Genomic DNA, 14130 nt, shown 5'->3' with positions numbered 1-14130 from the left:
AATGGCGGCTTCGGTGCTCGCCAGTCGGTCACTGTAATCATTCAGGCCATCTTCAACCTCACGAATGCGTTCATTGTGTGACTCGTAATGAGACATAATTTGCTCCATGGCAGCATTCACTGGTGACAAGGCATCTTCAAGTTCTCTTTTTAGGGCAGAATGTGCCGCTTGCGTCATGTCAGTAAGAAGTACTAAACAAAGCCTCTCTGGGTCTTTGGGTGGCGCAGGCCCAGTAATGTGCAACGGCACCATTACTGTAACATCAGCTTTCTTGCTCAATGCTTCGCTGTCTTTTCCCCCAGTTTTACTTCAAAGGTGCATTTTATTTGTCATGTCAGTGTACAGCAATGTCCCGGGTTGTTCACGATGTTAAATATTCAGTTATCTCCAGCAGATGGCCAAGATAAACAAGTAGATTTTCAATAAAAATCGGGAGCCACACTCACACACACCTACTCACTCCATGCTCAACTCAGAAGCCCCAAACCACTTTACACTTATCTGAGTTGAACTCCATCTGCCACTTCTCAGCCCAGTTTTGCACCCTATCAAATGTCACTTCTGTCAGCCCTCCACACTATCCACAAAACCTCCAACCTTTGTGTCATCAGCAAATTTACTAACCCATCCCTTCACCTCCTCATCCAGGTCATTTATAAAAATCACGAAGAGAAAGAGTCCCAGAACAGATCCCTGAGGCACACCACTGGTCACTGACCTCCATGCAGAATATGACCCGTCTACAACCACTCTGTGCCTTCTTGTGGGCAAGCCAGTTCTGGATCTACAAAGCAATGTCCCCTTGGATCCTTTGCCTCTTCACTTTCTCAATAAGCCTTGAATGGGGTACCTTGTCAAATGCCTTGCTGAAATCCATATACACTACATCTACGGCTCTACCATCATCAATGTGTTTAGTCTCATCCTCAAAAAATTCAATCAGGTTTGTAAGGTACGATCTGCCTTTCACAAAGCCATGCTGACTATTCCTAATCATATTATGCCTCTCCAAATGTTCATAAATCCTGCCTCTCAGGATTTTCTCCAACAACTTACCAACCACTGAGGTAAACCTCACTGGTCTATAATTTCCTGGGCTATCTCTACTCCCTTTCTTGAATAAGGGAACAACATCCACAACCCTCCAATCCTCCGGAGCCTCTCCCGTCCCCATTGATGATGCAAAGATCATCGTCAGAGGCTCAGCAATCACCTCCCACAGTAGATCGGGGTACACCCAACCAGTCCTGATGATTTATCCAACTTAATGCTTGCCAAAAGATCCTGCACATCCTCTTTCTGATTGCACAAGCTTTTGAGCCCCTTTTCTAAGGATGTGCTGACATTGAAGTGGGTCTAAAGGAGATGCATGAGAATTATCCTAGTTTTGGCCAAAGAACTACTAATCAGTGAATTCAAATGAATTCACAGTGCACAACAGTGGAAGCAGACAGTCCAATTGTCTTTGTTCTTTCCATGAGATCGAAGGAACAGAGACTGCCACTTTGTGAAGCTGCTCTGCATCCTCTATTTGTAAACTGGAGTTACTTAGCTGAATTAAATCTCTTTGAAGTAGAAGATAAATGATGTTCCAGGTAATCTGCAGGACTAGAGATAATTTTCAAATAAATAGCTATTAGTGAGTTCTTTGGTTAGATATAACATGCAGGTTTGTGAATGGTGCCTGGCCTGAGTGATTCTTGGTAACTGATTTAGAACAAAGAGCCCTAAAATACCAGTTTTTCTCTTAACAAAGAAGGACAATAAATGGAGCAAACATGAGGAAATCTACAGATGCTGGAAATTCAAACAACAACACACACAAAATGCTGGTGGAACACAGCAGGCCAGGCAGCATCTATAGGAGAAGCACTGTCGACGTTTTGGGCTGAGACCCTTCGTCAGGACTAACTGAAAGGAAAGATAGTAAGAAATTTTAAAGTAGTGAGGAGAGGGGGAAATGCTAAATGATAGGAGAAGACTGGAGGGGGTGGGATGAAGCTAAGAGCTGGAAAGGTGATTGGCGAAAGTGATACAGAGCTGGAGAAGGGAAAGGATCATGGGACGGGAGGCCTCGGATCGGGAGAAAGAAAGGGGGAGGGGGGAAGCACCAGAGGGAGATGGAGAACAGGCAAACAACTAAATATTTCAGGGATGGGGTAAGAAGGGGAGGAGGGGCATTAACGGAAGTTAGAGAAATCTATGTTCATGCCATCAGGTTGGAGGCTACTCAGCCGGTATATAAGGTGTTGTTCCTCCAACCTGAGTGTGGCTTCATCTTGACAGTAAAGGTGGCCATGGATAGACATATCAGAACGGGAATGGGATGTGGAATTAAAATGTGTGGCCACTGGGAGATCCTGCATTTTCTGGCGGACCGAGCGTAGGTGTTCAGCGAAACCGTCTCTCAGTATGCGTCGGTTCTCATCAATATATAAAAGTCCACACGGGGAGCACCGGATGCAGTATACCACACCAGCCGACTCACAGGTGAAGTGTCGCCTCACCTGGAAGGACTGTCTGGGGCCCTGAAAGGTGGTGAGGGAGGAAGTGTAAGGGCAGGTATAGCACTTGTTCCGTTTACAAGGATAAGTGCTAGGAGGGAGATCAGTGGGAAGGGATGGGGGGGGACCAGTGGACGAGGGAGTCGCGTAGGGAGTGATCCCTGCGAAAAGCAGAAAGGGGGGGAAGGGGAAAATATGTTTGGTAGTGGGATCCCGTTGGAGGTGGCGGAAGTTACGGAGAATTATACATTGGACCTGGAGGCTGGTTTGAAACTCAAACGCATCTCTCCCATTTCCTGCACATCTGTCCTCACCCCATCCACCTGCCACCCCACTGGGGATAGGGTTCCCCTTGTCCTCACCTACCACCCCACCAGCCTCCCATCAATGAATGTTGCTATCCATGTAGATCTACGGACATTGCCAAACTATGAAAGCTATGTACTTCCATCTTAATATTTGATAAATATTCATTTATAAGCCAGCCATTAATTAATGAATGATTTCATTAGTTTTATATTCTTCCCCTGTTCTAAGGTTATGTACTTGAGCTCTAAGCAACCAGTTACGAAGTTTACATGAGTCTGAGACAGAAGATAAGGGGTGGAATTGTTCTACAATGCATTACGTGCCCATAATGGGACAACTGGATGAAGATAAATCATATAATCATGTAAATCATTTACCTCAAATATTTCATTAGGCTGCAGGTCTATGAGAGGCTCCACTGAATGCTTTTTCCAGGATGGTACTACAAAGAGAAAAAAAGATTTTTAAAAGAAAAACTGAGTACAGAATTAATGGTCAGTTACTTAAGAGTGTGGATGAACAAAAGGACCTTGGGGTTCAAATCCATACATCCCTCAAGGTCGCTGCACAGGTTGATAGGGTAGTTAAGAAGGCCTATGGGATGCTAGGCTGCATTAACAGGGGGATTGAGATCAAGAGTAGAGAGGTCATGTTGCAACTCTACAAATCTCTGGTGAGACCGCACTTAAGAGTATTGTGTTCAATTCTGGTCACCTCATTATAGGAAGGATGTGGAAGCTATGGAGAGGGTGCAGAGGAGATTTACCAGGATGTTGCCTGGATTGGAAAACAAGCCATTTGAAGCAAGGTTAGCAGAGCTGGGACTTTTCTCTTTGGAGCGTAGAAATATGAGAGGGGACTTTATCAAGATTATGAGAGGCACAGACAGGGTTGATAGTCAGTACTTGTTTCCCAGGGCACCAATAGCAAACACCAGAGGGCATATGTACAAAATTAAGGGAGGGAAGTTTAGGGGAGACATCAGGGGTAAGTTTTTTACACAGAGGGTTGTGAGTGCCTGGAATGACTTACCAGGGAAGGTGGTGGAGGCTAAAACATTAAGGGTATTTAAGAGCCTCTTGGACAGGCACATGGATGAAAGAAAAATGGAGGGTTAAGGGGTAGTGTGGGTTTAGAATTTTTTTAAGGATTATATGGGTCAGCACAACATGGAGGGCTGAAGGGCCTGTACTGTGCTGTAGTATTCTATGGTTCTATGAAAGCAAAATTATTTTGTTTAAAAGATACTACATGGTTTATTCATTCATACATTCATGATTTATTCATACGTTTATTCATTCAGCACAGCAATTAAAATTGAATAGGACTCTTAATCTATTTCAAAGCACAATATTTCCTGCCTTTGTTTACATTTCTGAGCCGCAAAGTACAGGATGCAGCCCATGAAAAACAAGTCTACTGGCATTCTTCCCATTTGTCTTTCTGATGAGACCCCACCCGCTCTTTCAAGCGGCTGCATAACATCTCTTGATGCTGTTTTGAAGTGTACAGGTCAAGTTTACGATGTTGAAACTTGTGCTCCAATTTCTTCCCACATTCCAAAGATTGCCTGCAAACTGCAGTTAGTAAATTGTGAGCATGCTATATTAACGTTGGAAGTATGACAACATTTGCAGGCTTCCTCTAGCACATCATTGGACTATATTGGTCACTGAAGCAAAATGATGCATATCACTATATGTTTAAATGTACATCTGACAAATATAGTTCTTTCTTTAAAATTCTTAGCTATTATTTGTACCCCAATCAACATCACTGAAAGAGAACACATATCTAGTCATTGTAGTATTGCTGTATATGGGAGCTTGTTGTGCAATTAACAATGGCTGTTTCTAATAACATCTCAATTATTTAAATTACCTAACACCTTTACTGTGGTGCTTTATGTATAAATTTACACTGCTACATAAACATTCTGCAAACTCTTACCTTTCCCAAATGCTTGAAGTAACTTAGTTTCTAGTTTGTAAACTTGGCCAATTCTACATTTCTCAGTGCAGTGTAAAAGTACACTGTGCTCCTTTCCGGGGAACCCGCTAAGACGGTAGCACGGTATTAATACACAGCAGCCTCTCCAGACTCTGGATTGGGGATTGCCAAACGTTATGTGGATTTTCTGGTGTAGTCTGTTTTGTCATGTGCTTTTGTGATATCATTCTGGAGGAACGTTGTCTCATTTTTTAACTGCATTGCATTTGTGGTTTCTAAATGACAATAAACTGAATCTGAATCTGAAGTACTATCAAACACACTAGCCCATATTCCTGGCTGTGAAAATCATTGCTTGGTACGCCTTCCTGTTCTCATTCCCTAGTAAGGCGGATTTACCTTCATGGTGGCTTCTGCAAAAGCCTCATTCACATGATACTCCAAAATTCTCTGCCTGAGGAGCAAAGATTCATGAATGTTTCAGTCATTGATCTTATATCACAAGTAGAAAAAGTTTTTTCTGATGAAGATTATTAATTTGCTCTATTTCTCTCATTACAGATGCCATCTGATTTGTTGAATATTTTGTTTGTCATATTTTTCTCTAACTGCACCTTCTTGTTTCTTCTGTAAATATAACAAAGGTACCAATTACATTGAAGTGCATCAGAAAACAAACCAAAATCATTTATCATCTTTTTTGTCTGGAATCATACTGACAATATTGCAACAATGAAAGCACATACTTAAGACTTTGATTTATCCCCTCATTACCATCGCTGTAGATATCAGTGCTTCCAAATGTTTCAAACTCTTTATACTAACTTGCTACAGTTTCTTCTTTCTTGGGTGATGCTTCTTGAAGAAAAGAAGGTGGTCGCTGGTTCCACTGACATAGGTACATCTCAGTGGTACAGAGGTACGGTTCCTCTTCTATGTCATTACACACAGACTGGTCTTTATTGATTGGAAGACCTGGACTCACTGAAGATTTATGGCCCTCCCAAGTCTGAGATTTATATTTTTCTGGAATTTCTTTACTTCGCAATTCTCGTTTTGAAACTTTGTCAGGTAAGGGGCTACTTGCAGCCTGTCGAAATTGAGGGGATTTAGCCAACTTTGTCCGCACTCTTGAGAATTCAGCCACAAGTTTTTTCACTGGTGCTTTCCTTTCTGTTGTTCCTAGCACAGATTTCCTGAAGTGAACACATGCAGTTTAGTCTTACCAATTGTACATATATCAGAACACAAACTCAGATACCAAATGCAACTATTTACCAAGTAAGTCGCTGGTTACTAAGATCCATGTTTTACATTCTGAAGGCCGCAAAGGTGGTAATAACCAACTGTTTATTATGCAAAAATATTTATCTTTTAAGAACTGCCAATTTTATATCAATCTAGATATTTGTTCAGTTATTCACAGAATGTAGCTGTTACTAGCATTCTGAGCGTTTAATCTCACCCTTCTATATTCTTGATAAGGTAATAGAGACTGCTTTTCAGAGCTGTTGCCACTCTGTCATGGAACATTCCTACAACACTGCTATTCAAGCATTCTGACCCAGCATTTAAGAATGATCATCACAGAAAGCAAAGGGCATATCTTTTGGTTTGGGGGTTGGGTAAAGAGGAAGATCAAATGGGTCAAAAATGAGAAAAGCAATATCAAAATAAGAAGCACTTTCAAAATGTATGAAAGTTAGTGAAGAAAAAAGTAAGAATAGAGTGCAAAAAAGTAAAAAGCAGAAATCGCATAGGTCACTAGATTCTAAAAGGACAATGAGTATAAGGGCACTTTATCTAAATGCCCGTAGTATTAGAAACAAGGTTAGTGAACTTGTTGCACAGATTAATACCAAGGCGTATGATTTAGTGGCCATTACAGAAACCTGGTTACAAGGTGGAGATGGCTGGTAATTAAATATCCAAGGGTATCAGGTAATACGGAAAGATAGGCAGGGAGGCAGAGGAGGTGGAGTGGCACTGTTGATTAGGGATGAGATCAAGTGACTGTGAGAGATGATATAAGATCTACGGAGCAGAATGTTGAGTCCATCTAAGTAGAGATTAAGAATAGTAAAGGGGAAAAAAATCACTGGTGAGTGTTGTCTATAGTATACCTAATAAAAATATTGCAGTGGCAGAGGCAATTAACCAAGAAATAACTGAGGCTTGAAAGAATGAAACGGCAATTATGGGGGATTTTAACTTCCACATAGCTTGAGTGAATCAGGTTGGACAAGGAAATCTTGAGGAGGATGTCACAGAATGCATCCATGATGGCTTTCTTGAGCAGCATGTTAGTGAACATACAAGGGAAAATACTATCTTAGATCTAGTCCTGTGCAGTAAGACAGGTAAGATTTATGATCTTGTAGTCAGAGATCCTCTTGGAAAGAGTGATCATAGTCTGACTGAATTTCACATACTGATAGAGGATGAAATAGTTATATCTACAACTAGTGTATTATGCTTTAACAAGGGAGACTACAACGGGATGAGGGAGGAGTTGGCTAATGTGGATTGGGAGCACAGGCTATTTGGGAGGACAGTTAAGGAACAGTGGAATCTATTTCACAGGAACAGATTTTTCTCAGTGCTCAACAAAAGTATATTCCAGTCAAAACCAAGGACAGTAAGTGTGGGGAGAGCCAGCCTTGGATAACTAAGGAAATAAAAGGTAGTATCAAATTAAATGCTCATGTGTACAAAGTTGCAAAGAGTAGTGGAAGACTGGAGGATTGGGAAACTTTAAAAAGCAACAGAGAACAACTAAACAAGAAATAAGGAAAAGGGAAGATAGAGCATGGAAGTAAATTAGCATGAAATATAAAAACAAACAGCATAAGTTTTTGTAAATATATAAAGTGGAAAAGGATGGCTAAAGTCAACATAGGTCCCTTTGAAGACAAGAAGGGGAAATTGATATTGGGTGATAAGGAAATGGCTGAGGTATTAAACAACTATTTTGTGTTGGTCTTCATCTAATATGCGAAAGAAGAATGTTTTGGACGAAATGGGAGGTGAGGGCCTTGATATAATCACTGTCACTATAGAGATAGTGATGAGAAAACTAGAGGGCCTGAAGGCAGATAAATTCCCTGGTCCTGATGGGATCCCAGGGTGCTAGCAGAAGCAGGGTGCTAGTAGATGCATTGGTAATCATTTAGCAAAAATCTCTGGACTCTGGGCAGGTCCTGGCATACTAGAAGATGTCAAATGTCACGTGCACTTTTTAAAAAAGGATGTAGGCGAAAGATGGGCAACTATAGGCCAGTTAGCTTCACATCTGTAGTCTGGAAAATGGTTGAAGCTGCCATTAAGGAAGAAATAGCGAAACATTTAGAAAGGAGTAGTTCCATTAGACAGACGTGTCGTGGATTCAGAAATTGCAGATCCCGTTTAACAAACTTACTGGAGTTCTTTGAGGACTTAATTAGTGCAGTGGATGGAGGATGTCATATTTTTGGATTTCCAGAAGGCGTTTGATAAGGTGCTGCATAAGAGATTTATAAATAAAATGCGGATGCATGGAGTTGGAGGAAGTGCATTGGCATGGATGGTGGATTGGTTAACCGATAGAAAGCAAAGAGTTGGTATAAATGGGTGTTTCTCCGGTTGGCGGTCAGTGGTGAGTGGGGTGCTGCAGGGGTCGGTGCTGGGCCCACAGCTGTTTACCATTTACATTGATGATTTGGAAGAGGGGACTGAGTGTAGCGTAGGAAAGTTTGCTGATGACATTAAAATAACTGGAAAAGCAAATTGTACAGAGGATGTGGGGAGTCTGCAGAGGGATATAAATTGGTCAAGTGAGGGGCCAAGATCCGGCAGATGGAATACAACTTTGGTAAATGTGAGATCATCCACTTAGCAAGGAATAATAGAAGAGCAGATTATTATTTAAATGGTGAAAGATTGCAGTGTGCTGCTGTGCAGAGGGATTTGGGAATGCTTGTGCATGAATCGCAAAAAGTTAGCTTGCAGGTACAATAGGCTATTAAGAAGGCAAACAAAATTTTGACCTTCATTGCTAGAGGGATTAAATTCAAGAGCAGGGAGGTCATGCTGCAACTATACAGGGTACTAGTGAGGCCACACCTGGAGTACTGTATGTAGTTCTGGTCTCCTTACTTGAGGAAGGATATACTGGCTTTGGAGTTAGTGCAGAGCAGGTTCACCAGGTTGATTCCAGGGATGAAGGGGTTAACCTATGAGGAGCATTTGAGTCGCCTGGGACTGTACTCTCTGGAGTTCAGATGAATGAGAGGGGATCTTATAGAAATATACAAAATTTTGAAAGGGATAGATACGATAGCAGGAAAGTTGTTTCCATTGGTAGGTAAGACTAGAACTAGGGGATATTGCCTCAAGATTCAGGGGAGAAAATTTAGGATGGAGATGAGGAGAAACAGTTTTTCCCAGAGAGTGGTGAATCTGTGGAATTCTCTGCCCAGGGAAGCATTTGAGGCTTAGATAGGTTTTTACATAGTAGGGGAATTAAGGGTTATGGGGAAAAGACAGGTAGATGGAGCTGAGTTTATGGACAGATCAGCCATGATCTTATTGAATGGCCGGGCAGGCTCGATGGGCCAGGTGGCCAACTCCTGCTCCTGTTTCTCATGTTCTTATGAAAATAGTCATCCTTAAAGCTTCCCTTTCTGCAAAGTGCAGTAACAATGAACATGTTAACAATACATGCCATGTGTCAGATAAAAGTTTTTATAAAATTTATTGATGCATAAATCCAGACAGCTACTTAGGACAGTAGTCAAGCAAAAATACAAGAAAATCTGCAGATGCTGGAAACCAAAGCTACACATGCAAAATGCCTGAGGAACTCACCAGGTCAGCAGTGTCTATAGAAAAGATTTATCAGTCCACATACTGGGCCAAGATCATTGTTCAACACTGAGATGGAAAGGCGAAATTGATGAGTTGAGCATGGGTCAATCTAGCATAGGAGGAGTTGGGGAGTATAACCAGGAAAGACTTTAAATATGGACTATTCTACACAACCAACAAAATGGGAGGCAGAGCTGGCTACCCTTCAAGTTTGCAGAAAGTGAGAACGGAAGTAAAAATTGTTCACATAAGGACCATTTCTGCCAGAGAAGGTGTAAGGGGACTGATTGGTTCATTTGTCCAGAAAGAAGCAGAAAGCTCTGAGAACTTCCTGATGAGCTGGTTGAATTGTATGGGGACTGGGCATCCATGGTGAAGATGTGGCAATTAGGGCCAGGGAATTGCTAAGGTGATTGAGGGCAAGTGAAATGTTGCAAATGTAGGTGGGAAAGGATTGAACCCGGGGGAATACATGGAATCAATATATGAGCACATGCATTCAGTGGGTTAGGAACAGATAGATACCTGAACAGTCCAGTTTGTGAATCTTAGGTAAGAAGTAGAAATATCAGTACAGGATAAGGGAACTGAATTTGGTGACAGTGGTTGGGATTTCTCCTGAATGGATAAGATCAGTGATAGTGCTGGAGACAGTTTTCTGATTGTGTGGAATGGGGTTTTCTTCAATTATGAGGAGGTGTCTGAGAGTTGCCACCTGGCCTTAGCAAGACAGAGGTCAGTACCTAACACCCAACTTTGACTATGGGTTTGGTGGCAAGTGCATTTCACAGGTTTGAGGGGGGAAAGTAGTGAAGTCAAAATAGCTGATAAGGCCCTTACTGATGCTTTGGGGTAGTACTTAACTTTCCTTTTGATTAATACTCTGCCTCAAAATAGGCGCCACAGTAGTGTAGTGGTTAGAGCCGCAATATTTCAGCTTGGGGCAATGGAGTGCCTGTGAATCATTAAATAAATAAAAGAGGGAACAAATATGCTGTGTTTTGTTCTGTGGCAAGAAATAAGACTCTCCATTCTCTTTACTTTTCATCAGGAATAGTAATAAAAAATATTAATAAAAAAGGTAAAAAAGTTAAAAAGACAGAACACAGTAAAGAAGAAAATCATGTTATACAAGATTGGAAATGCAACAGAAAATTTAATGAAAACCAGCATCACATCCACAGCCTGCTGAGCAGCAAGCTGGTTTCAATAGTTGCTATACAATCAGGGTTACTAAAGCAAGATTACTAAAATTTGTTGTCTTCCTATTAAAAAATTAGCATACTACTATATTTTAATTGCTAAGACAAATTCACATCCCATCCATTACACTAAAATAAAAATTATATTGAAAATAATCTACAGGTATAAGTACAGTGATATAAATGGCCTAGTTATTTATAACATACTTCCTCAGAAGAAACGGACTATAAATTTTCCCATTTGCCCATGACTAGCAGTTATATTAATAAATGCTTTATTTTTATAATAATGAAACATCAGCTGTAATATATAAACTTTTACTATTTCAATTAGTTTAGCTTTAATATTTTTAATTAAGAAGACTCGTGCATATCTTCATAATTCTCAATCTACAGTTCATTAAAGTTGTTGGGGCAAGGACCAAGAGAAGGAACATTTCTTATATTTCCCCAGATTAGCAATGTATTATACTACTTCAAAAAAAAGTAGCAAATTAAAATTGTGATTTTGCTTAAAAAGAACCAAGTACCTTTTGTAACCCTTCCCAGAATACATTTCTGTCTGATTGGTGTCTGTCTCTGCCAGGGGTTGTTCAAGGGTCATCTGCTGATGATGAATTTTCTCTGATTCTGTTGCATTCTTCTCCTCAATCCCATCCACAGCTGGAATGAGTCTACATTTGTCTTTCTCATTCTCTTTTTTCACCAGTTGCATTCTCCTTTTCATGCGTTCAAGTCGAGCCAAAAGCTATAAAGAAAATGAAAAATCTCAAGTACTTCAAGTAGAATCATTTGATATTTTATCTTTTAAAACAAACTCAAATGGGAAAATGCTATGCAGCGCAAAATGCAATTTACTCCCCAATTTAAAGTTATTGTCATTGTCTTCATATTTCGTAAATAGCTGAGTCAATATTATTAGCAGCACCACAAACTGTCAGTTATGTTTGGCTCAGTATACCTTCCATGAGAAAAGTGCAAGCCAAGATCATATAACAAGATGGACTCACTGTAACACTACTGTTGCGCCTAAAACTGAACAACTGCCCAATAAAATTTGGGAAAAAGTATTTTATTCCCCCCCCCCCAGCAAGACTAAATAATGGTTCTAATAAGTTTCTGCAAGAATTGTTACTTATCTACTTCCCAATATATCAACTCAAAATTATAAATTTACTGATCTTTCCAGAAGGTAGCTGTTGATTACTAAAACATGACTGGGACTATTGTAGAAGTTTTCACTTAGAACCAATGACCTCAATATAAAGTATTTGTCTTTTTAATTAAAATAAGATCATTGTTAACTCATGCCATTCCTTGCTCCCTTTTATTTTAACTCCTGTTAAATTTAAAAGCGCATATTCACTCCTTCAAGTTGCAAAGATCTGATTGGAAACATGAATTTTTAGGATGGTAATACAATGTTTTTTGCATCGATCCTCCTTTCCTGAAATACATCTTAACTGTCATTGATACAATATATATACTGAAGACAAATTTACTGTAGCATTGCTAATGATTCCACCACAGTATATCTAGAACATAAATATTAAAATGCACCAAAACATTAGATCAGCAAAATATTTTTAGCTGTTGAGTTGAAATAAAGTAATTGGAGAAAATAATTCATAACTTGGTAAGCAGCATCTACAATTGCTATTTCAGATTCCAAATGCACTGCTTGCAATAGAAGCCTAGGATCTAAAATAGTTTTAATGGAGGGTGTCATTGAGCAAAGCACTGCAAATCTAAAGATGCATAATTTTTAAAAATTATCTTACTAAAATAATTTAATTTAAAATGGCTTTGAAAATCCAGCTTTGCAGCAAATTACGGCCCTCTGCACATTAATTCTTGTGCTTTTTATTTGTTAGATGCAAATCGGTAGTTTAATGTTTAGTTTTACAATTCTATTAAGAAATTTATAGTACCATTGGCACTGTAAACAATAGCAGTCCCCTTATTTGTTGGTGATACCATTCAGTATAATTTTACTGTTAACATACAGGCATCTTTGTAAAAGGCATCATAAGGGTTATCAGAAGGAATCAACATCTGAAGGCGCCCTTTAGTTGATTTGAGAAAAAAAATGGCTCTTTACTGCAAATACTTTGAATTACAGGCCAGACACGGAGTAGCTAGAACGTAGTGACGTCAATGCCTCGCGCCACGTTGATGGGACAGCATGACGCGCGTCCAATATCAGTGCAATATGGGAGTCGTAGTTCAGCAACGGCCTAGTTTATAAATCAGAATGAAAGAAGGCAGCAAAGGGAATTACAGGTCGAGGCGCGCCTCACAGCGAAAGGTGTCTCGATTGTCTCCACCATGTTACCCAATTCTAAGATGGTTCCCAACAGCTCGAATACTCTCCTAAGCCTGCACGGTTAACACAGCCGCGTCTTTTTAGATCCCTCACCGTTTCTTTTTCCGCCTTCAGTCCATCGATCTCCCTTTCCTTGAGATGGAGTTGTTGCTGCTGTTGTTCAATAAGGTCAAGCTGCAACAGGACGATCTGCTTGAGTCGGGCGCTCTGGCTCGGGCACGACAGGGAAGATGGCGGCTGTTGATATTTTTTCACTTTACCCCAGTGCAAGGCTTCCAAACTGAAGACCGGGACCATTATTTCGCTTGGTCCCCCTCCCGCTCCGCCGTCACCACCTTCTAGACTGGGCATTGCGGTTGCTCGAGCCCAAGCCGTCCGCACATCGTTTGTCACTTTGCCGTGTTCGCAGACGTTCGTCTTCCGGCTGCTTTTGGTCGGGTTCTCTTCACCATCGTATACCGTCGCTGCCTGTCTCTCGGACTGCGTCACTGTGCCCTGCTGCTTTAACATGCCAGGCTTCTTTGTCATGATCTGCGGGCAACAGACACTCCTCTGAAGGCCAAACCTATTCTGCCGGCACTTGCTGACAGCGGCGTTATTGATTGATGCTTTTGTCGGGGCGGGGTCATCTCTGCTCCGCACCCAACCCCCCCCCCCCCCCCCCCCGCGCGCTGCGACTCAGTTGTTCTGTATGCTTCATTCATTCATTTCAGATTTAGACGATAACCAATTCTCGCTCCTACCCACCCACCGCAAACACCCACACCCCCACAAAAATTTTCTCTAACTATCGGATTACTTTTCTCGCCCTACTACTACACAAGCGCTGTTTATGCTGCTATGCGTCATTATACGTAACCGGTGGGGGAGTCAGCAGTTCGCCTCTTTCCAGAATTGGAGTTGTTTAACTGTGCATTGAAACGCAGTAAAATGTGTCATTTACTCCAACACACCCAAGGATGTGCTAGAACCACATATTTCTACCTATCGACTG

The 14130-nt window shown here is 40.9% G+C and overlaps 1 protein-coding gene across 1 annotated transcript in view; it reads right to left on the bottom strand.

Moving 5' to 3' along the window:
- Positions 1-13755, bottom strand: part of LOC132389104 (male-specific lethal 1 homolog) — a 29198-nt gene extending 15443 nt beyond the window's left edge. The window contains exons 1-4 of the mRNA XM_059961539.1: positions 13230-13755; positions 11341-11558; positions 5589-5959; positions 3191-3255 (exon numbers count right to left, since the gene is read on the bottom strand). Of these exons, the coding sequence (XP_059817522.1) occupies positions 3191-3255; positions 5589-5959; positions 11341-11558; positions 13230-13664 (1089 nt within the window). The 5' untranslated portion in view covers positions 13665-13755. The remainder of the gene's footprint in view (positions 1-3190; positions 3256-5588; positions 5960-11340; positions 11559-13229) is intronic.
- Positions 13756-14130: the final 375 nt, after the last annotated feature.

This window comes from Hypanus sabinus, unplaced genomic scaffold, assembly GCF_030144855.1.
Source record: "Hypanus sabinus isolate sHypSab1 unplaced genomic scaffold, sHypSab1.hap1 scaffold_470, whole genome shotgun sequence".
In the NCBI taxonomy this organism is placed as follows: domain Eukaryota; kingdom Metazoa; phylum Chordata; class Chondrichthyes; order Myliobatiformes; family Dasyatidae; genus Hypanus; species Hypanus sabinus.
This window is presented reverse-complemented; position numbering and strand designations above follow the sequence as displayed.